This window comes from Nannobrachium achirus, assembly GCF_963921795.1.
Source record: "Nannobrachium achirus genome assembly, chromosome: 12".
NCBI lineage: Eukaryota > Metazoa > Chordata > Actinopteri > Myctophiformes > Myctophidae > Nannobrachium > Nannobrachium achirus.
In genome coordinates this window covers 51,867,809-51,893,172 of record NC_137832.1, presented here as the reverse complement: position 1 = coordinate 51,893,172, position 25,364 = coordinate 51,867,809, and the positions used below count along the sequence as shown (strand labels likewise).

General features: G+C 41.9%; 1 protein-coding gene across 1 annotated transcript in view; it reads right to left on the bottom strand.

Annotated features, from left to right (window-relative positions):
• Positions 1-25,364, bottom strand: part of LOC308295687 (caspase a-like) — a gene marked incomplete at both ends in the record, with an annotated part of 30,802 nt that overhangs the window by 1,901 nt on the left and 3,537 nt on the right. The window contains one exon of the mRNA XM_080738737.1: positions 23,164-23,292. Coding sequence (XP_080594863.1) covers positions 23,164-23,292 — 129 coding nt within the window. The remainder of the gene's footprint in view (positions 1-23,163; positions 23,293-25,364) is intronic.

Below are 25,364 nucleotides of genomic sequence, written 5' to 3'. Positions count from 1 at the left end.
TCTAACAATGCCTTAAGTGTGTTTATGGCAAAGCTTTTTAGATCACCACATTATTTACTCAACATTATGTTTTATTTTTATATATTCCCATTTATATTAATAAAATGAGTTATTAAAGTGAACAAATAAAAAACACAGTTGAAGGTGTGATTGGAAACCGTATGGAGGGTCATCCTCTGGAGGAGTTTTATGCCTCAGTCTCAGTGAAGAGCTGGATGGAAGAGGACAGCCAGTCAGGACACACCCTAGACCCTGGATATTTATTACAAAATCGCAGATCTACAAGCTCACAGCGCGGCACTCGGTGCGGCAGGTTAGCGTTCACCCGCGATTTGGACTACTGGCCGCCGTCAGCAGGTTAGCGTTCACCCGCGACGGCAGGTTGGCGTTCACCGGCGATTCGGACTACTGGCCGCTCAAAACAACGGCACATCGAAACATCACTACGCGCCCATGCCAGGTGACATTGAAGTTATACTCTTGAACTGTGGGAATGTTTTACCATAGTTATAATAATCTATGCAAGTAAAAACATACCACCACACTGACACAAGTCATCATCCCGCCCGCAAGCGGTCAGGTTGTCAGTGCAGTGATGATGCCACCTTTCGTCATCCAACACAATTCTTTTTTTTTTTGTGCAGCTTCATTCATAGACTGCACATATATTAAAGCTTGCTATCAATAGCTAAATATTGGACAGGCAGGCCAAACCAGTATAAGACATGTTTTGCACAATAGGACGGTTTATAATCTCCACACGTGGGAATCTGACAGTTGACTTAATGCTTAAGAGACTACTATGTATATGTACACATTTAACTGACAAGTTAACCACGTGAACACTATTCTGGGAGGATTTGGTGTAGAGGGAAAAGGTAGCGGACCCAGTATAAAGCTCTGGGAGTCAACTAAATAATAAAGGTTAATGTTGGAAAAACTGAAGAGCAAACATCTGAAGCATGGCTGAGTGCTTTAAGGAAATGTGTTACCTTCCAAACAAAACTCTGAGAGCATGTCACCTTGTTTTCTAGCGTTGAAACATTATTTCTCATCTGAATTGCAAAATGGTATTGTGAATTGTTTTCTAGCGTTGAAACATTATTTCTCATCTGAATTGCAACATGGTATTGTGAAATAACAAACATCATTCAAAAGTTAACTTTGACAAAAAGAAGAAAATCTTGTTTATGTCTAAATAACAAGGGCCAAGCAGCTTACCATCTTTCTTGAAAGGATAGGAATAGGTTTGTCATAATACAAAACAGAGAAATAGAAAGAGGATAATAAAAGATAAGGTTCTTTCTTCTCTGGCTGTGTGGAGGGTGCTCGACCCTGACATAGACTGTGCGTGACTGGACTGCTGGAAATAGGTGATAAATGGAATGCATTTCTATAGCGCCTTTATCCTAAGTGCTTTACAATGTGCATTACATTCACCCATTCATTCACACACATTCACACAGTCAAGGCAACCAGGCAAGGCAACCAACCTGCTCGGGAGCAGTTAGGGTTTACAACTTACAATTTTAAATTTTACAATTTAGGCATTTTATTTAGCAGAGGTTCTTAATCCAGAGCGATTTACAATAAGCAAGAACAGCACAAGGTAATCAAATGCAAAGAAATAGTAATCTAAAAACATACAGTAGGTAGACCAAGAACCTATCATCCATCTAACAGAATAACCAAAAATTCGAAGAACTATACACACTATAGGACATTGGTTCTCAAAGTGGGGTCCGGGGACCCCCAGAGGTCCTTGAAGGAGTTCCAGGGGGTCCCCAGCTAAATGATAGTTAGGAACCAAATGGACCCTTATGGTTATGTAACTCAGAGAGTGTACAAATGGAATCAGATTTCTGCCCATTAGAACTTAAGATAACGTGTGTGAGAAAGTGCAAAATGTTGCCTAATGGTGGCACAAGAAGAAAGACCATGGTGTTACCTACTGTATGTTGTCCTGACAGTGCCCTTCACAAGCAGAGTTAAAGGACAACTTTGTTTTTTGAGCGGTGGTACACCGTCTCCTTAGCGTGAGTGTGTGTAGGTTTGTAGGTTTGTTACTATGCGTGTATGTAGCCTGAGCATGAACTGCAATACCGCTGGTGACCAAGTGGCGCTGTTGCGTCACACACACACACACACACACACACACACACACACACACACACACACACACACACACACACACACACACACACACATTCACAAACGCACCCACACACGAGCACAAGTGCACACACACATGCGACCCTGAAATGAACTGCTACACACACACGGCCACACATGCACGCGTGCGCGCACGATCGCTCACTTCAAACTTGGATTGATTTTTTATCACAAGGGTTCATATTTCAGATTGCAATTAGAGAAAAGAAAAGATGAATGTTAAAATGTTTGCATATATCGTGGCACCCCTGGACTCAGTGGACTGGCATCACGGCACCCCAGGGTGCCCTGTCACCCACTTTGAAAACCCCTGCCCTAGTATATTCCCATGTGAACAAGAGCTCAAGACAAAGAATGGTTTTATAACCCAAATGGTCCTGCAGGACAATACGTTTGAAAAATGCGATACTTGGAAAACTAACCTAGCATTTCTCAGGTTTTTTTGTATTGTTTTGTTTTTCTCCAGATAAGCAGATTATGGAGGATCAAATAACTGGGTGACAAGGACAAAGAGGGACTTGTCTGACGGACCAATAGGATTCGATTTCATCACACAACAACAACATCCAAGACAAAGTCAGCCTATCAGCAGAAGAAGACGCTGGGAAGAATATCCAAGTGTATACAGCACAAGGAAAAGCACAAACCCAAGTTAAGCCCAGAAACCAAAGGACCCCTGACAATGAATGTCAAGCTTGTTGATCTTAAATGACCTGAATATTAGGGCTGGGGCAGGAATGGATTTTTTGTTATTGCGGTAATAAGTCACTTGTTTACCGACAGTATGGCGGTATCACGGTATTGTATCTCCCACAAAAGTTATTTTGAACGAAACATATGTTTTTTTAAAGGATCCCTGGCTAATATGACAAATATGCCTTATAATTGTCCTCTATAACTACAATGTAAAATTAAAAACACCTGTAATTAGGCATTTCCCCTATTGAGTGAAAGATTAGCTATTTCTTGAAGAAATACAATATTTAAGTTTTTATTTTATTTTACATTGTAGTTATAGAGGACAATTATAATGTATTAAGGCATATTTGTCATATTAGCCAGGGTTCCCTTTAATACAAAAAATATTACACAACCGCGGTATGGCGGTTATTGCACCCACCCAGCCACCCAGCCGATGATGGTGTCATGTCTGCCAGACACACACAGTCATCCAGAACAAACCGCATTGTCACCACAGACCCATTGGTAGGCTATTGTCCTCTGGCCATCCATTCTATCTCTCTCTCTCTCTCTCTCTCTCTCTAGCTTTCTCTCTCATCTCACGGTAGAGTCAATTGCTCGCAGTTGAATTAGTATTAGTAATTCTGTGTGTGTGTGTGTGTGTGTGTGTGTGTGTGTGCGTGCGTGCGTGCGTGCGTGCGTGCGTGCGTGCGTGCGTGCGTGCGTGCGTGCGTGCGTGTGTGTAGTCTACAACATGACACTGAGACAGTTCCCATAATTCCTTGTCTGTCCCAGAAATCTAGGCTAAAGACCAAGGGGTGACAATGACTTAACTGTGTCACACCAGACTGACTGTAGTACAATGCCATCATTTAAATCACAGTTTTTTTTAATGATTTTTGTAATTTGCTTTATTTGTTTGTTTATCTTTGTCTTTATCATTACCGGCTCTTTGCTTAATGTTGTACTCCATGTACTTTTATTGTTGTTTTATGTTTAGCGTGTTTACCTTTTTATGCTCTAAAACGCTTTGTAACATTTGTCTCAGTGTTCTAACACATAAATAAATAAATTGATAAATGTGTGTGTGTGTGTGTGTGTGTGTGTGTGTGTGTGTGTGTGTGTGTGTGTGTGTGTGTGTGCGTGCGTGCGTGCGTGCGTGCGTGCGTGCGTGCGTGCGTGCGTGCGTGCGTGCGTGCGTGCGTGCAGGCAGGGTAACTGAATGAGCTTTTGTTGCCATTCAAGCAGAGAAACAGAGACAGACTGAATAGAGCCAAGTGAAGGCTCCTGAAAAGGAACTTGAGGGGTTCTTCCTATAGCTCCACGTTGTTTCACATGACTAACACATGAACTGCACACCATTATAATGTTCTTACTTTTTAATCATAATACCCAGTCACTGAATGTCAGTCTCCAGGTTTTCTTCCGAATGTATATAGGCCTACTGTATGACACTACAGTATGTATGGCACATTAGGAGTCCACTGGCACAGTCAACTCAAAGTAAAAGGTTGAGTTGAAGTCGACTTTATCGTTTCATGACGTCATCACATCACACAAAACCCCCCAATTATTTTGGGGGGTAACCTAATGTGCAACATTGTTTTCTCTCTCAACTGTAAACAGAGTCAGACCAACATAAAGTTTAAGTAAATAGAAAGTATCTTCACATTTCTTAAGTGCCAATAACCTCTAAAATGAGAAATTAAACTTTGTCCAAATTGTCAAATATATAGAGGAAGACATTTTGAAAATAGCCGATCTACATGCTCACAACGCCCCGCATCGCCAAGATCTGCTATTTTCAACTTCGACTTTCGACTTTCTCTGGAGGGAGTCGACTTGTGTAATGGAGTCGACTAATTCGACTTGTCGACTTTTTCGTTAATGCCCTATAGCACAGTCGTGGTTCTTTAACGTTTTATTTTCAAGGAAGTCCTCCGATAACTCTGGGTGTACAAATGGAACCAAATGGACCCGTAACGGTCCGTTTGTTTCCATTTGTACACTGTCAAGAGTTACAGACCTGTAATGGTTCATTTAGGGGGCAGGCTAGCTCTTTATGTGTTTGTACTCATTTTGTATGTCCGCAGCAAAAATAGAATTTCGACAGAAATGTCCACCACGAGCCAGCATGACGATGACCCCTGGTCTCTTGGCATTATTAGCTCGTCGAAGGATGGATCGTTGAGTCCATTCCTCTCTGAAATGCCAACTATCTGGGTAGTGGGTACACCTTTCTTTTTCCTGAAGAGCTTTGAGCTCTATAAGTAAAAGTATTTGGACGTATTTGGACGGAATAATGGAATTATAAGAGTTACAAAAATTACACAATTACTCCAAAGGGAGATTTTTGACTTGCAGAGTTGCAAGATAATAGGCTACAAATAATATATTATGGAAAGTACAATTTGCTATAATTTACACAGAGTGCAGAGATAGTCTCTGTCTGTCTGTCTGTCTGTCTGTCTGTCTGTCTGTCTGTCTGTCTGTCTGTCTGTCTGTCTGTCTGTCTGTGTCTCTCTCTGTCTGTAGATCCCATATCTTGAAATGCTGAGCGTTGGCCTGTTGTGTGACTGAGCTTGAACTTAGTGTCAACCCCTGTGAACCTCTCTAGTTCAGTCATGTTTTTGTCTTCCTGTCTGTGTGTGCGGGTGTGCGCGCGCGCCTATGTGTGTATGTGTTTGTACGCAAGCGTGTGCGTATCTGTGATGATGATGTCTGGCCAGTTTTCCTGGCGCCTCTGAGACAATGGACATGTTCGTCACTCACTGATCCAAAACGACAAGCTGCCTGTGTCACAACTTAAGTTCTCAAAGAGGGCTCAAAAATAAAATCATGAAAAGTACAGTATACATAAAAAATATTATAATTCAATTAGATTCAATTCAAAAGATGAATGTGTTTGATAATGGCAAAAATAGCAGATCGACCCGCTACCTGTGAGGGTGTGTGTGTGTGTGTGTGTGTGTGTGTGTGTGTGTGTGTGTGTGTGTGTGTGTGTGTGTGTGTGTGTGTGTGTGTGTGTGTGTGTGTGTGTGTGTGTGTGTGTGCGTGCGTGTGTGTGCTGTTAGGACTGAGCTAAAGACGGCCCGCAGCAGCAGCAGCGTTGACCTCTAATCCTCTTCCTTCCTCCCTGCCTTGGTTATCAGAGTGTAAGTAGCTCTTGTAAGACGCTTGCGTAACAGTGCAATATGGGTGCCGTGCCGTCACCACTGCAGTGCACTGGATCATCAGACAGGAATGAATACCTAGAGCCACTAGCAGCCTGGATGAGCTCTTCCACTATGCACTGCACTGGCATCACGGTCATGTCTTGTTTCCCAAAATAAACTGACTTCAAGCTGATAGTTTTGACCCATTAACACTTGGGAAGCCATTATTGCTCATTTGGCTACACAGTGCCGCCATTCACTTGTGCTTTATTTTGAGGAGCCCCGGAAGCTACGGTCATGTCCATGTCACAAAATCACGGTCTTGTAATGGCGATCAGTATGTTTATTTTCACACGGAAATGAAAAATCCTAACCGTGGCCGACCGTCACGGCCCAGTGTCGCCGTGAAAACAAGCGGTTCTCGGCGATCAAAGCGTTTTTTTGGAAGTAGATTCCGAGATAAAGCCCTTTTTTTGCAGCAGAAATTAATAGGAACCTATGGAGATTAGACACTTCTTGATGTTGCCGGCCGAGTTGCATAATGGGATATGCAGTTTTTTCGCTCACCAGCTGCCACCGCAGCGCCTGTTTACCTGGTAAACATGGTAACTAGGTAACAGGGGCCTTGGCGCCGCACCGCCGTAATTCCATAAAATCACGTTCCTGGACGTAATATGCATCGGAAGTGTTAAAGCAGAATACCACTCATTTTTAACACTGAAATATGTCATTTAATATACCAAAGAGTTGTTGTGAGGAAATAAGAAAAAGGTCCCCCCCTTCTGTGTTGCCTAGCACTGGAGGATTGATAGTGGGGTCATGTGATCAGTGACATCATGAAGTTGTTCTCTTTAGCTTGCAGAGTACACCTTCATGATGTCACTGATCACATGACCATACAATAATCAATAATGTGCATGTTACTTTCCACTACTGAAGAAAACAATACAAAACTAGAAGCAGTGCTCTTCCGAGCACAGGTCTCCGCCAGGTCAGGTAGGTTATTGTGGCCTCCTGGTGGCGATATAATAGGGTGCCATGTGTTCTTGGGCCTGCATGCATGATTTGTGGCATTTTGTTCCAAAAAACGGACCAATCCTGCAACTTTGGAATCCAATGTTAGCCAATCAGAATGGAATACGGTAAATCAGACAGATTCATGTTGATCACATGACTACTGCATGATACTGTTTACCGATTTGCGTGATTTTTGGACAAAATCTGTAGGAGTACTGTCCAAAAATGTGTTTTGCAAAAATCAGCCTCACGGTGGCGCTAGAACAGGCCCATGTGAAAACTGTTGGGCAGAGGTTCTGAATTGGCATCCAGGGAGTGTGTGTGCAGACTGTGCACAGTTTGGCAGACGCACGGATGGACACACGCACGCACGCACGGACGGACGGACGGACAGACAGACAGGGTGCAGGGGCAAAACATAGTCTCCCCATGCCTTCAGCCTGGCGGAGACAACAAAGAAAAATGGTTGCATCATGCATGCCTGGCTGTCGGGCCAACACTATATGCCACCTTGAAACAAGATGCTGTTAGTGATGTCATCATTATGATCTAATGCACCACCAGCCTTACAATGCAATGACACCATTGACACGGCAACACGAAAAATGCCAAGGCGGTGACACACATGCACACACCCAGTGCTGACAACCCCAGCGGCATAGTGATAGGCAGCAGCGTTCATTTTGTCCACTAGTAAAACTATGACGAAAAATTGTCCGTCGACTACCTTTTTTTCACTGACAAAAACAAAATAAAAATAAAAATAAAAACTAAGCTATGATTACTAAAAGCATGACTAAATATATTGAAGATTTCATCAACAAACAAAAACTAGACTAAAATGACTAGTGGAGAAGAGATCCAGTACAGAACTGAAAGACAAGTCGTCTTGTGTCGGGTGTTGCGCTGCGAAGAATTGTGAGCTTGTCGATCAGCTATTTTCAGCATGCAACCAGTAAAAACAGCCATTGCGATGCCATCAAGGCCCGGCAAAATACATTTTAGTCAACAAAATCAACTGTAGATATTCTATAGTCGACTAAAACCAAACTAGAACTTTTCAGATAACTAAAATATGACTAAAGCAACAGGTAAGACGCTGACTGGGCAGCGTTCAGTTAAACAGTGTGTTAAAGCCAGTGAAAAGCCTGTGAAAGCCCCAGCCAATCAGTGGCGCGCCACAGACTCATGTAAGTGAGTGTTTCACCAAATGTTTTACGTTTTGTGACCTGCCTTCACGGATGGAATGGGAGTGAGGAACTGAAGTCGATAGGTAACGAAATGTTGTGTATTAGCGTGACTCACAAACGGACATGAGGTGGACGTTTTCATACTAACTGTATGAAGACGACATTTTATTAAATATTTGTGCAGCCAGTGTGGTTGCCAGGGGCGGACGTGCACCTCCTGCTGTATGTTGGGGCAGCGAACAGGACATTTCACCAATGATTTCAGATTGACTCCTCAAAAGGCATGCCTGCCCCGGCCTTCAACGAAGTTAATAACTCATATCTACAATCAGTGTCCTGCTGCCATTTGCTATATTGAAAATGCAAACCAATCAATCACAGTCTTTGGTCTGGAGCTCGGCTCTCTGCTGGAACCGTTGCCCCCTCCGGGATAAGCGTTTGACAATGGATGTATGGATGAACCTGGTAACAAGATGATATGCTTATCATATGGGTTGGTGAAAGAGTTTGCATGTTCTCCCCATATCCCCTAGGGTAGGTACCCTCACAAAAACATGCAGTAATCCTGGTCTCTATAATGCCTCTCCCTAGCCAGCCGGGGAACATGATGGAGGGAAAAGGAACTAGTTGGAATAACGTGTTCCTTCCACGCGCTACTGTTCTTCCACTCACTCCTCAACCACTGAAGGAAGCATGAGCTCAGTTCAGGGCTCTCCCCAGGTTGGCAGAGGGAGAGCAACGCCCATTACAGCTAAGGCAATTGGCACTGGGTGAAAAATGGGTTACAAAATCGTGCGATGAAAATGTAAGAAAAGAAAATATGATATGCTTATATACTGAAGCATCCCTTGTGTGAAGTACGCATTCATGAGCATTCAGAACTCATTTTGCCAGCGTGCTGTTCTATGTGGAAGGTAATACGTACTAGGGCTGCAAGCGAACCTTCGGGGATTCGAACGTTCGTTCGTTACGTTGGCAATCGAAGTTCGAAATTAATGGGTTCAGGTTTTTTTCTTTTTTTTTCTTCTTTTTTTTTACACGAAAAATAATTATCAGAATGTGATAGGCCTATTCAGAATATCACAGTAGTAGAGATAGCCAAATACGAAATAAGTTAGGCCTACCGGTAAACACTAACAGTTAATGGTGACCGACCGTTATTAGTAGTTATAAAATGCACCAGAACAGCTTGGAGCGATCAAGGACCGTCCTCCGCTCCAATTCCGCTCCTGTTTGGGGCCGCGGACACACGCTTGATGACAGTAGAGTGAGAGCAGCTGAGCTGGGCAGAGACAGACGTGTGTGTAGTGTGCTCTGAACAGCGAACACCCATCCATGCACCCACAGATTAAACAGCCTTTCTCCTAAGCATGAGCAAAGATGGATTTCAGTCTAGTAGCCAGCCCATAGAGCCCCATTGTAGACCCGGACATTTTGAGTAGAGCCCGACCGATATATCGGTCAATTCGATATATCGGTCGTTTTGGAGGTATCGGTATCGGTATCGGTGAATTATTCCACCGATACCGATATATATATATATATATATTTTTTTGACCCCATTAAATCTAGTAAACATGATTTCAATCGCGAATTTTGCATGTTCCACCCCCCATACAACCCCATCTTTCATACAGGGCAGCCATCTTTGCTTACATAACATGAAACGTAAAACATAATGGCTATTTTCTCAAGAATGCCTGAACGGATTTCCAATCTGATTTTTTTGTTTGAAAGCTGTGAACAGCCTGCACAAACATGGTGCATGCTCTGTGCATGGGCGTGCATGATCTGTGCACTATAAATTACATGGAAGTCTATGGAGATTTATGGCAGGGAGAACCCAAAGAAGGCATATTTAATTGGCAGTAACTGAGTTAATTGTCTGTAACGTGTCTGCGGATAGAGCATGAAACCCTGAGTTATATAGGCCTATGTGTGGGCAATACCAGAATTATCCAGCAGAGTGCAGTATAATAGTCCAAGATGCAAGCCAACACTACTGGAGCTGCTGCCTCTCGTGTGTCGTTCACTCACCACATGCACTGTCTAACTCTGATTTTTCATGTTGTGGTGGAGGAAGGTGTGTAGGCCTATGTGAAAATCCACAGAGAAATATAGATGTCTGACTATAGACTATAGAACTTGTGTTGTTTAATTGCTTGGCAATGCATTTACGTTTGGATAAAAGACACATATTAATTCATAAACGAGACAAAACACAGCAGAACCCCCAAATTAAAAGAGTATTATTATCCAACAAGCAATAGAAATTGATAACTGCGACCAAACTTAAAGTTTGACATGAAAAGCACAAAAAAAGCAATAATCTGACCATTTATCCGAGGGGCGAGCTGTCAATTAAATGATCTTAAATGAATAAAAATTTTTTTTTACAAAACATCGGTATCGTATCGGTATCGGTGCTCTAGCACTCTCCAACATCGGATATCGGTATCGGTCGGAAAAAATGGTATCGGTCGGGCTCTAATTTTGAGTACCCTAAAGTTTTATGTTAGAAATGTTGAGTATGGGTCCCCAGCATATAAAAACCACCGGATGCTAACTTGTATATGTTGAGCAATTTTCATAATCAGCCACTAAAGTTGGTGTCCCATTAACTTTACATTACAGGAAAAATAAGCAAAAAATTAATCTGCTTTAAGTAGCATATGAGGGGTCTAACTAGGGGTATTTCATGATTCTGAATCCATTGCAAGCATCCGTTTTGCACGAAAATCATTCCTTGGCGAAAAATCGGCCTTGGTTTAGTGATGAAAAGTGCCGAATCATCACTTTTCACATGTTTCTGGGGTCCGTTTTAGCCCAAGGAATGATTTTCGTGCAAAACGGATGCTTGCAATGGATTCAGAATCATGAAATACCCCTAGTTAGACCCCTCATATGCTACTTAAAGCAGATTAATTTTTTGCTTATTTTTCCTGTAATGTAAAGTTAATGGGACACCAACTTTAGCGGCTGATTATGAAAATTGCTCAACATATACAAGTTAGCATCCGGTGGTTTTTACATGCTGGGGACCCATACTCAACATTTCTAACATAAAACTTTAGGGTACTCAAAATGTCTTGGTTCACATTCTGGCTACTAGACTATAAAGGATTATATAATGCGATTTCTGGGGTTGTTACATCGAGACCAGTTCAGCCCGAACGCGACGCGCTCCGACGCAGTCACCAAGTCTAATCATCATCCGTGCAACTCTGCTATACATTGAGCCTGTCCGTCAACAAACTGCGCAACATTTTCTCCGATTGGGTTGGATTTTCCAAGTGTTAGCCTAGGTGTTAATGCGGCCACGCATCCACGCTTTTTCAATGGATAAAACAGCGCATTTTAAACATTTCCTACACTGTTTTAGCTGGTTAAAGGTACAGTACGTTCGATGGTTCGAAGGTTCGAACGTTCGGTTTTTATTCAATTGAACGAACCATCTAAGGTTCGATGGTCCGTTCGGAAAATCCCCCCGAAGTTCGAATCCCTAAAACAGGTCTAGATTACAGCCCTAATACGTACTGAATGTTATATCATGTAAGTCCACATTCTGCGTGCACGCTAATAGCGTGCACTGGCCGGGCTAAATAGTCCGCACTGGAGCACGACAAAACCATGCTAAAATAATGTACTGTAACACAGCGACACCCTGGGCTCAAAATGTTCCATGCCTTCTCCTTTCTTTCCTGTCTGTCGCACCGTGCTGTTTTTTAATAGCTAAAGCGAAAAATAATGGTTAAATCGGTTCAAGTCAAACACGACATCTTAATGGGTTAAAGATAATCTACAAAATCTCCATTCAATACATTCTATAACAAGAGAGATTGAAACTGGCCTGGGCAATATGGACTAAATCAAATATTATTTATGGCATTTTGTACCAAATGCAGATGACTATTGGTGCTCTCACGAGTCACGAAACATTAAACAATGAGACTTTTCATAATAACTAAGTAGATAGATATCTTTATTATCCTCCGGGGGGGGGGGGGGGGAATCCCTGGCTAAAGGCAAATAAAACACCTAGAACAGTTAGGTCAAGTTCAGATAATTACATCACTTTACTGTACTGCAACATTCAGAACCAAGAAGAGACAATCACAACCCTGGTACAAGAGGGTACGCACGTGACATCATCAGAAAATTAGCAGATCTACAAGCTCACAATATGTCACAAAGTGACGCATTGTGAGCTTGTAAATTGGCTATTTTCAAACGTCCAAAATGTATATAGGCTGAAGTGGTTAATGTATGTTTTGTAATAACAATTTAAATTTACAAAGTAACTAGTAACTTAAGTTTTCAAAACAAATGTAGTGAAGTAAAAGTACAATATTTGGATCCGAGATGTAGTGGAGTAAAAGTATTGACATTTGTAAATACTCAAGTAAAGTACAAATACCTCAAAACTGTACTTATAGGATATTTAATTTTATCGTCTAATCAGGGTTTTTTGACCACCCTTGATTACTGCTTGATTCAGTATTTAGACATTTTATCAGCCATGGACCCTTCCTATACAAAACCATTGTAACTTAACCATACAGTGCCCCGGGCAACAAGGTGCCGCTAGAGTGCCAGAAATATCTGTATAGGCCTTCGCTCTAGCTTCCGTCGACACTGCCCGTAGTGCCTTGTGATTTCACTCCAGCCACTGTTATGTATGACGAGAGGAGGAAGTTAGCTAACACTTAGCCATTAGCTTCTTTATTTTTTAGAAGCCCGATCTGAAGCTATTTTAGTCGCAAAAAAACGTTGTCTTTGGTCTGGGAACACAATTCAGAGAAAATGCTCTCTAAAGATGTGACTTTGTATTGGATTCGGCGGCCTCCGATTAATTAATTAATTTTATTAAATATCCCGGACTAGATCGGGATAGGCACCCCGGAATACGTCGCGCCGCCGACAGTATAGATTGAGTTTTTTTGGGGGGGCTCTAAACTTTATTTTAAACCATTTTCAATGGAATAAATCGTCGGACCATCTAGCATCACTCGTTGGAAAGCGTAGGACGACCCAGGACCACCCACATCTCTAAAAGCAGCTCAGGGTAAGTAAAATAGCAAAACAAATATTGGATTGGATTGAAATAAAGCCGAACTTGTTCGGGATAGGCACAAAAAGGGTTAAAATCTGTCCAGGGTGGTTAAATATCCTTTTAAGTACAGTACTTAAGTACATGTACTTAGTTACTTTCCACCACTGAATGTACCCATCTCTCTCTCTCTCTCTCTCTCTCTCTCTCTCTCTCTCTCTCTCTCTCTCTCTCTCTCTCTCTCTCTCTCTCTCTCTCTCTCTCTCTCTCTGCAATACTTTCTCCATTCCTTTATCTCTCCCTCCTTGGTGTTATCCTGCTGTCATCCTTCCATCATGTCCTGTCCTTCCAACTCCTACTCTCCTTCTCGTCTCTGAGCCTCCTCTCCCCATTCCTCCACCCCCCTTTTCTCCCTCTCAGCTAGGCCTGTCACAATGATTATATAATCTATTACCTTCCTTTAAAACAGCACTGAAAGAAAAAACTGCAACTGGTAAAAGAAAACATAGCCTATATCCTTACCTCCCCCTGACCTTTCTATTGTAAATACCATTTATTTTTGCATTTGTGTTTTATTTTACGACAGTTTTTCTGATTATATATTTTGCATAGTACTGTGTTCTATTTGTCTGTCATTCAATGTTAAAAAAAGGATCTCAATTTAAATAAGCCATGTGCTTTCTTGGGCATGTCCTTTTAGTTGACCTTGTACCAGTGAACTGTACTGTCATGAAACTGTACCTTTTCCTATGCAAACTTCTAAGAAATTCTTCAATCACTGAATCAATCAATCAATCAATCAATCAATCAATCAATCAATCAATCAATCAAACAAACAAACCAATTAAGACTTTCATTGATATTCCAAAATTGCAAAAAAGAAAGAAAAAAAGAAAAAAAAAGATTACAAGCTGTTGTTGACCGTTCTTGGACTGCATAGATTTATGGAGTATATGGCCATGGTTATTGGTACCGGTCGGTTATTGTCAGTGATTTCTTTGTATATATTTCAGTTGTAGGCTGAACAGAAATTAAAATGTTATGTTCAACGACAAAAATACTGAATTAAACCATGAATCGTGTATGTATGCCAACTGATGGTCAACTAAAATTCCATGGCCGTGACGCAAGGCCAAATACATACCGGTATCATTATGAAAATGTTTGAGAACACTCATCTAGCCAAATGCTAGATGCAGAATAGACATACAAGGGCCTGTGACAGCCCTATACTCTTTCCTCTCTCCTCCTTTCTATCCTCCTCCCAGCTGGGAAACAGAGGGGTGTAACGTGTCAAAGTCTCTCTCTCTCCAACATTCTGCTGGCATGAGACAGAGACCATTTCTGTGCGCTGTGTTGTGTTTGTGTTCCAGAGCATTAGATGGCTGTCAGAGCAGAGCCTGCAGGCTGCAGTGTGTTCAGTTCACATAACGGACACAGATTGTTATTAACAGCTTCGTTCATTATAACCACTTAAAGCCCTGTTTTATACTCTCTGGAAGTATAGCTGGAAGTGAACTGAGCCTCCCCTGAAAGCCTATCTGTCTTCTTAACCACTTTCAGTCTTTTTACCTGCACAGGATAACAACGCAACAAAATCTGAGGTATAGCGGCAGGCGAAAAGAGACCACCAAACCAAGATGATATTTGATCAGGGGTCATCAATATGTCCGTACATGGACAAATGTGTCTGTGGCAAAAACTTGATCATGTCCGTGGCAAATTCAAAAATGTATTTTTTACCCACCATTATAATGTTCTTATTTTGATCATAAGACCCAATTACTGAACGTGAAGTCTCCAGGTTTTCTTCAGAATAATGTACAAGTAACATGCCGTAAGGGCGATGAGCGACCGCCAGGTCGACAGCGGTCGAGAGAAGTTGTTGTTATTGTGAATGTGGGAGCCGCCATCTTGGCCCGCCGCTATTGTAACTGGACCGCACATCTCATCCAGAGCACTCTGACGCCATTATTTGGAGAAGAGCGTCCCAGCTGGCTGTGTGTGAAAGCCTGTAACGTGACAGCGTGACTCACTGACTCACAGACATGAGTTGGGAGGTTTTCATAGTAACTGCGACCTGACCGTCGCAATGACACTCATTTACTACGATACTATGGCACATTAGGAGTCCAATAGTGCCAGTCGTTCTCAAATGTTTAATTTGCAAGGACCCCCATTACTCTCAGAGTATCTGTAACTCTCAGAGTAACAGACCTGTTATGGTCATTCAGGGCTAGCTTTTGATGTGTTTCTGGTAATATTATTGTCCACTCATACTCTTTGTCTGTGGCAAAAATGTAACTTGACAAAAAATGTCCACCACAAGCCAGACCCCTGTATTAGATATCACACAGCTTGGTTGAATATGCTAGATTCTGATTGTCAATCACAGCATTCAGTGGCCTGGCCTGTTCTCTGGATAGCAGACCACTGCGGTGAAGAACAGACCACTGCTGCGGGTGGATTGTGTGCACCTGGATCATATCGACCAATCAATCTCTAGGTGCTTGGTTTTTGACATAATTCTACATGGCAACACACAATGTCATTTTACAATTAAACAAAAGAATGTTTTTGAAAACATTTGAGCCAAGAAATTAATAGGCATTTTGACCCATATTAACACTTCCTACAGGAGTTTTGTGAGAAGACTGTGCTGCGCTGGATGCACCTTGCATAGGACCAGTAAGACTCCCTAATCGGGAGATAAGCAACCGTCAGGTCGCAGCGTGATTTGAGAGCAAAATGTGTAGGAGCAGTGTCCAAAAAAGTGTTTAAAAAAATCGGCCTGATGGTGGCGCTATATGGGAGAGATCCATGTTGATGACATGAGACGTATTGTATACCGATTTGCATGATTTTAGGGCAAAAAGAAAGCAAGAATCGGCCTCATGGTGGAGCTAGAAGAGGTTCATGTTGATGGGTGGAGGTTGTGGTTTGGCAGGCAAGGAGTGTGTGTGCAAAGTTTGGCATGGATCTCGGCAACGGTTGCGGAGATATGAGCAGGGCAAAAGTGTGACGTGTGACAGACAGACTGACAGACAGCTGGTCGAGGTTTTGATAGTAACTGCGACCTGACGGTCGCAATAATAGACTATTTTCTATACCGTAAGCCAGCTGGGTCTTCAACAGGGGGTCCTCCAAATCTTTGTCCATATTCTGAGAACTTTGGCCAAACATAGCAGATCCACAAGCTCACAACGCCTCACGCTGCGAGGCGTTGTGAGCTTGTAGATCAGCTATTTTCGGCAAAAAGGTTTGGTGTAGAGGGTAAAAAGAGCAAACTAAGTACAGAGTGAAAGGTCAAGTTTATTTACGGTTCAAGTCGTTAAATATCTGAAAACACAAATTGACATGAATCCAAAATACACTGATGATTGTGCTGTCAAACAATAAAACTATGTCTAATCTCTGAAAAGGTTGTGGGTGTCCCTGCTTCATCTCTCTCTCTCAACTAAGGGGTCCTTGGCCTGAAAACGTTGAAGACCCCTGCCGTAAGCAATTAAATCCAAATATACTGTGCCAATTTCTTAATTTCTTTACAAAGTAGCCATGTAATAAGCGGGATAATGAACGGACAGCCGGGCATTATTGAGAAACGAACCCCTTCCGGGTGATTAGGTTTATTTCTCAATAATTATCATAATCCATTATAAACTAGGAAATGGCCTTTCAACCGTGGCGTCAACTACATGGAATACACTGGCCACTTTACAAATCACACACAAAACAGCACTTCATATTCACACACTCAAACACCCATTGCCTGGCGACTATGGGTTATATAAGGCCAGAAGACACATTCCTAAGACAGCAGCTGCACAGTGTGCACAGACATGACTCCTCATTGTGGCGTGCGTGTGTGCGTGCGTGCATGCGCGCGTGCGTGCGTGCGTGCGTGTGTGCGTGCGTGCGTGCGTGCGTGCGTGTGTGTGTGCGTGTGTACTTGTATTTCTATGCTTGCGAGTCCCAAATTCATATATATAGAATTTGAGGAAATACAGTACATACATTGTAAGGACAATTTCCCTCAGAGAGAAATGGTATGGAACAATACAAAGGGAGGGGTTGGAGTTAAGGGTTTGGGTTGGAGACTTGGAGTTATGCACCAGTGCCGTGCATCAAAAATAGCTGATCTACAAGCTCACAACGTGCAGATGTAGATCAGCATTTAAGGTATTACATTTTTTTTTTCAAAATAGTAAAAAAAAAGGCAAAGAAGTTAAGGCATAATAGCCTGACTGCAAGCGTCAGAGTGCAGTCTGGTTTATTAACCAGGCTAAAGGCATAAGGCATAAGACCTGGATCATAATAGAGCCCTCAGTGTGTTAGGGTTAGGGGCACGAGCACTGACCACTCAGGCCATGCTTAAGCAGAATGAAACGCAATGATCAAGGCGACTCGCCTTATGCACAACTCTAGTATAAATAAAGATTACTTGACTAGTCTCATGCTGTTGTTTTTAAATGTGCTACAGTATATAAATAAAGATGAATTGACTGCCTCATGCTGCCACGAGCTGCAGGCTCCACTGCAAACCATCAATATTTATTCATCGTCATCATCACACTTTATCACATGAGCCCTTTCATCCCTATTCTGGCGTGAACATTCTGCAAAAATAGCAGGGGTTGACACTAAGGTACAGAGGCACTTTCCCATCGGGCAAGTACAGGTCATGCCCGCTACTTGCCTGAAAATCCGAAATGTAAATTGTCCAATGTAAAATGATAGGTAAAATTTGAATCAACGTTCAATTTAACACTTTTTGTTTTGTTTTACTTTCTGGTGCCTCAATTGTTAAACCAAATACCTACATAGCTATGAATATGACTATGGATTCACACTTGTTATTTTATATTTTTAAGTGTAGCAACAGTAAAAACAGCACATTATAGCTAAACGGTGGTCTTATTTTACATTCCACAGACCAGAAGACAGAGCGCTCTGGCCACGTTCAGGTGTTTACTTTAGACAGATATCTCGTGTTGTGTTTATAGACAATTGCATCCCCTCTCAAACGAGCACTTGCCCAGTTGGGCAACCTGAAAACAAATGTACACCTGCCCGAAAGTTTTATTACTGCTAGGGGCAGGTGGGCAACCCTTAGTGTCGTCAACAATGTATAGCTAATGGATTGCGCACAGTGGCAAGAGTTGCTTTTCTTTTGCTTTATTGCATTTTGGGATGAGAAACAAACGTTCGGCTATCCAGCCTTCTTCAGTGAAGTTTCGGCTTGATAGCCCAAGCGTTTCTCATCCCAAAATGATATAAAGCAAAATAAAAGCAATCTCTTACCAGTTACCACTGTGTGCAATCCATCATTGTTGATGATCTAAGACATTGGTTCTCAAGGTGGGGTCCGGAGACCCCCAGGGGTCCTTGAGGGAGTTCCAGGGGGTCCCCAGCTAAATGATAGTTAGGATGGACCCTTATGGGTATGTATCTTAGTCAGAGAGTGTACAAATGGAACCAAATGGCTCTCAGAGTTAAATTAACATTGATTTTACGAAATAAATTGGGGTCCCAGAGATATCTTTTCAAATGGGGGTCTGTGGGCTAATAAGTGTCAATTTGGGGGTCCTTGACATGAAAAGGTTTGAGAACCACTGATCTAAGAGGACACTGCACCAGTCAGGTCAGAGCGTGGTGGTAACAAAAAGGTCTATTCAACCCTTAGTGTCAACACCTGCCAGATCTACAAGTTCACATCGCGTTTCTACACACAAAACACACTCTGAGGCTAAAGATTGGCTGTTCCCTGCGAATATATTGTGGTGTGTAGAGGGACAAAATAAGCCAACCTAGTATAGCGCCCTGTTAGTTTAACAGTAAAATGTTCCAGACAGTCCTGTATATAGGCTACATGCTTGTTGTGGGCCTGGTGGTGGCATCCACACGTCCTTAAATAGCACTGTCCTACCAGGAGAGCCCCCGTAGATTACGCGTTAACAGGATTTGGAACACGTTGATAATGTCAGGGACAAGATCAACAGATCGTCTCATTATCTAGCACACCGAAATCCACACATTTACCACGTTCCTACATAACATGATCCAAACAGATCTCATAAGTATACGAAATAGAAATGGGCCTAATTGGTCTCCATGTCATTGTTACACCACACAAAGAACCTGTTAAGCCTCTGAATAAGATATTTTCAACCAATGTTCGCTCCAGTCGTACAGTTGTAAAGCTTCCCTTTTTCTTAATAAAGAACTGCAGTTTGGTCCTGGACTCTCCCAGTCCTGAATTATACTTAAAGTTAAATCCAGCTTGATGGCTCATATAAGGGAGGAGTGCACTGTAGGCCTATTTAGGTTGCCAAACTGTCATGGGGTGGATGACACACTGTCTGGTTCAGGCCAGGAGCTGATCACACTCACTGCTTCTTTAGATGGATGGCAACATGAAGAAAAAAAGTGCCTTGTATAATTCTCTCTCTCTCTCTCTCTCTCTCTCTCTCTCTCTCTCTCTCTCTCTCTCTCTCTCTCTCTCTCTCTCTGCTTTCCTATCCCTTCTTGCAATAGCGGTCAAGCTGTCTTCTCACCATACAGTAGGCTAATTGATAATTAAGCTTAAGCAATATTACACGAGAGGGTGTGGGTTATCGTGATTATTGGCACGCCTGCGTTGCTGCAGTAAATAGCCAAAAGCGAGTTCCATAGACAGCGCAGAAGTGCCAATAATCATGATAACACACCATCGACTGTAATATATATATTTTTTAAAACACGACAACTTCATGTCATTGTAATTAAGATATTCGATAGAAATGTGTATTTTGTTAATGCCACATTTAGCTACTATGTCCCTGAACTTCACATGAAAACTGCTAGCCTATAGCCGCTAGCATAGTGTTGGGAGAGGGGTTTCGCAACCAGCACAGCTGATGAGACCTGTGTGGTAATCCTCATTATTCGCACGGGTAGAAAGCTATTTCAACCAATCAGATTGATTCGTCGGAAACACCTGTTGTATAACAACAAATAGTCAGGATTTCTAAAGTGTAACACAGCATCAGGGCAACCTTATCACTCGGGCACATTTTGATCACAGAGACGTTTCCCAAGGCTGGCCATAAAGATCACCCTGTGCCAGACAGTGAAAACCACTAGGGCTGGGATGGATTTTTCGTTGTTGCTGTAATAAGTCACTGTTTACCGACAGTATGGCGGTATCACGGTATCTCCCCAAAAAGGTTGTTTTAAATGAAAAAGAAAAAAGAAAATTATTGCACCCATGCAGCCCTAAAAAACATCATTTACTTTTACGTTGATCTATAACTACAATAATACAAGCATAGACTAAGTTAATAATGATGAGTGACAACATGGAATAAATGTACAGTATGTTGCACTGCTTTAAAAAAAAAAGTTGATTAATAATAATCCAAGCAGGGGGTGCCGGGGTGGGCAACATTTTAGGGCTCCAGTCCATCTGGGTTGATTTATTTTGATTGAATACTTTATTAGCAGTTTGCTTATAAAGCACAGGACAGTATAGTTCAGATAAAAGGTCTAGAATTTAAACCGAAGAAAGCATTATGGCTTGTTTACATCGGGGGCCTTTGTACTCAGTTCATTGATCACCCTGTGTAGATATTCAAGTCATATGGTATGGTACAGCAACCAGTCGCATTACATTGTATGAAGTTGGGTCAGTGGTTCTCAACATAGGGTCTGGCCGGGGACCACAGGGGGTCCTTGATGAGTTAAAGGTCTGTAACTCTGAGACTGAGAGCGTACAAATGTTTTGTATTTTGCTCTCAGAGTAAAAAATAACACTGATGATTTGACCGTGTAGACTCATATAGAAATAAATGGTTATCAAATTCTGTGGCCCTGATGCTACATATCAAACTGGGCGGGTCCTTGGAAATAAAACGCTTGAGAATCACCTGGGGGTTTAATAAGTGGTTGGAAATGCATGGTCAGTCACATTGTTAAACCACAGCATAGCCTAGCAGCCCTTCCCATACAGTAACAGTACATAGCTGTCCATAGCAAGATGCTTCCAATCTGCGTGCAGTGTAGCAGCATCATGCTGCTGACTGGAGCCCAGAGCAGACTCAGAGCAGAGCAGAGCAGGCTGCACATACTGTAGCCTACACAAGTGGTTCTCAACCTGTGGGTCGGGACCCCCAGGGGGGGAGGAGGAGGGGGGTCCCCAGTTAAAATGTGATTATTTTGGGGTTCACGGCCTGAAAAGGTTGAGAAGAACCACACTGGCCTACACTACAGGCCCTGCTGTAGCTGCATGTGGAGAAATGACAGCACACATACCAGTAAGACTCCCTAATCGGGAGATAAGCGACCGTTGGTCGCTTATCTCCACAAATAGGCCAAAAGTTTGTTTTACCAATTATTACACTCTATGTGAACATTTACATCAACAAATCCCAAGTACTATGCAGAACGACCCATTTCAAGTTTTTAATGTACAACAATATTTAGAAAATAGGTCTACAAGCTGACAGTCCTCGTCCCTTATATTCCCATAGGTTATATGGAGATCTCAGTGTTTGTCAGTCCTTGTTCATTTATGCCCATATATGGACATCTCTATATCTACTGTAACAGTCCTTGTCCCTTTATGCCCATATATGGAGATCTCTTAACTGTAAGTCCTTGTCCCTTTTATGCCCATATATGGATATTCCTGATGTCATCAGTATATGAACATATATGGGCTTTCTGATATGCCCATATATGGAGATCTCTTAACTGTAAGCCCTTGTCCCTTTTATGCCCATATATGGATATCCCTGATGTCATCCGTATATGCCCATATATGGGCTTTCTAATATGCCCATATATGGAGATCTCTGTATCTCCATATATGGGTATAAAAGGATACTTCAGGTCTGACATCAGGTTTGTTTATATTGGGTTGCTAGGTTTGACATCACAAACTCTATGGGCCATCTGACCTAGAAATCTATATTTGGGCATAGATGACTCATCGTGACCTCATCACACGTCGACCGCACGTGTGACGTGCGGTCGACCGCACGTGTGACCGACGGACGGCCGGTGGAGGTTTTCATACTAAACTGCGACCTTACGGTCGCAATCACTGTGATGTCACCTGTTTATGCCTAAATATGGAGATCCCTGCTCTGAGTATCTGACATCACTGCGATCTCACCTGTGATGTCACAGTGACACATCACCTCAGTATCTGTGATGTCACAGTGACACATCACCTCAGTATCAGGCGTTACACGTATACATTGAGCAGGGCAAAGGTGTGACGTGTGTGACGGACGGACGGACGGACGGACGGACGGCCGGTGGAGGTTTTCATACTAAACTGCGACCTTACGGTCGCAATTATGCATGTACCAGCAGCAGCAATCTAGCCTATTCATGGACGATCACTAATGCGTCCTGATAATAGCCTAATGTGACAGAACATCCATAGTGTGTCACAGTGTCAGACCATCAGAGGTCTTATAATCCACACCCACATAACAACAATAAACAGACGCGTGTTTGTTGTTGTGACTGCATAATTCCACCCTGCCGGGCAAACCTTTATTGTCCCGCTATACGATATTATTACAGGCTATTTATTTCTTTATTTGCCTATTATATCATCAACCCCGGCCGGGGCCAGTCTAGCTAAAAACAACAACAACAACACTGGCATCTCAGTTCGATTGTTTCGATCGTTATAGTCCAAATAATAGCTAATAGTACTGTGCAATAATAATTGTCTGTGATTCAATTGCTTGCGTCTTATTATTACACCGTTATATGATGATGGTGGTGGTGAAGAACGCATCGTTTTCCAAGCCACGGACGATGAGATACTGCTCTAGCCTTTTTTTAAATAGCGGGGATAATGATCTATTTACGAAAACAACAATATAGTATGGCCTATACATACCTTTACAGCTTGTCCGTGGTGTTTGAGACTCCAGAATGCTGTGTTGTCATGGCTAGAGACGGTGATGATAATATAGTCCTTGTCTTTTGGGATCATCTCCTCGATGGGAGGACAGGACACAACAGAACGCTACACACAGGCCCGGAGCGCAGCACACAGGAATGGGTGGGGCCACATGCGTTACGTCACGGCAAGCTCCAGGAAGAATATGATAATTTCTTGTTAGAAAAAAAAAAAGAAGAAAAAAAGAGAATTTCTTGTTACCACTCAATAGCCACTCAATAAAAGGCAAAATAATAATAATAATAATGATAATAATAAAAAATCTTAATGCATGCATAGATGTATATCCTGCCATGACTAATATGATAACTACATGACATACACTGCACTGCACTTTTTGTGGAAATGATGAGGAAACTTTATCTCACTTGGGCTTTTAAGCCGTGACATCATTTTGTAGGCAGAGGAGAATCTGCCCCCAGAGCATTTTCTGTCCCTCGCTATTTCAAAAAACAACGACTAAAAAATAATGACTAAAGTATAATTCTAACACTTTCCTTTCAACAACAAAGAGAAGAAAAATGTGTAAATAGTAAAAATAGTAAAAAGATTCACGGAAACTGGGGGCAGAAATTCTCCTCTGCCTACAAAATGATGTCATACTTGTCTGTTGGATTGATCTCAATAATTTTATAAATTCCAAAATGGACTGAATTATAAATAATGTATATTCTGCATAGGCCTATTTTATTAAGACTTTTAAATATGATAAAATAAATGTAGACAAAATGTAGGATATATTATCAACCTTCTCTTAATTCTTGCTAAATTTCATGTTCATTGTACCAAATTTGCCAACCAACGTCCAAATATTGTTGTCGTTTTAACATTCATAATAAATACATACATTCATAATTTTTGTTAAAACATCAAGCAAAAAGGCAAAACTGGAGTTAAAATGCAGAGGACAAACGTCCTCAAGACAAAGTCAAATTTCATTCATAATCAATCAATCAATCAATTAATCAATCAATCAATCAATCAATCAATCAGACAAATCTTCAGTAGGATAACAATTATATCAAAAACATTGCATGGGTATGAGGAATGAGGAGAAAGTAGAAAAGAGCTTCATTAATGGTTAGAGACATCATGCAGATCAGTATTTCCCAAGCTTTGCCTTGGTTGTGGCGATAGCTTTGTTTCGTCTTCTACAGCTCATTCATGTGTCTAATGTGGGGTTCATGTTATGTAACCCCAGAAGAATGTTTACCCCCGGTGCCCTCCAGGGGTGTCGCACCAAATTCTAGGCCCTGGGTACAAGGATTCACTGCAGGCCTGAATGTTTTAACCCTTTTAGATGCATCATTACGTATTATTTTAGGCTTTAAATATTGAAAAATAGCAGATATACAAGCACACAGTGCAGCACTCGGTGCCACGCTGTGTGCTTGTATATGCTATTTTTGAAAAATCATGAAAAAGTCTTTTTAATATTTCAAATCCTTCTAAGGTTTTTTGAAAAACCTGTTTCTATGTCAGTGGTGTTCAACCTTTTTCATGTGAAGGACCCCCAACATGATATGTATTTGGCCACGGACCCCCATCTCAAAATATTTAGTTCCAGGGACCCCCCATAAGCAAAATTTGAGTTACAAATGTTTGCTTAAATCAAAGATTTGCACATTTTCACGACTTTTCAAAAACAGCAGATCTACAAGCTCGCAGCGCTGTGAGCTTGTATTTTTCAATAGCTAAAGTATAATAAAATAGTTAAGGCCCCTCCACCATGGGCCCTAGTAACTCAGTCAAACTTTTCCCCCCCTTGTGACGCCCCTGGTGCCCTCTCAGAACCCTATCATTTCACCCACTTCTCCCAGGCTCTCAGGCCGAGGCAGTGCTTTTCCACAATTGGAAACTCAGTGTTCCTATAATCTCTTCATCGCAAGGTTAACATGAGGTAATACATCAAATGCATTGAACTAGTCATATAGAATCATAGAGAATCAGTCTAAACCAGGGGTCTTCAACATTTTCAGGCCAAGGATGAAGCAGGGACCCCTACAACCCATAGATATATCATATTAATAATAGTTTAATCGTTTGACAGCACAATCATCAGTGCATTTTGGGTTCATATCAATTTGTGTTTTCAGATATTTAACCACTTGAACCGTCATTTAATAAACTTGACCTTT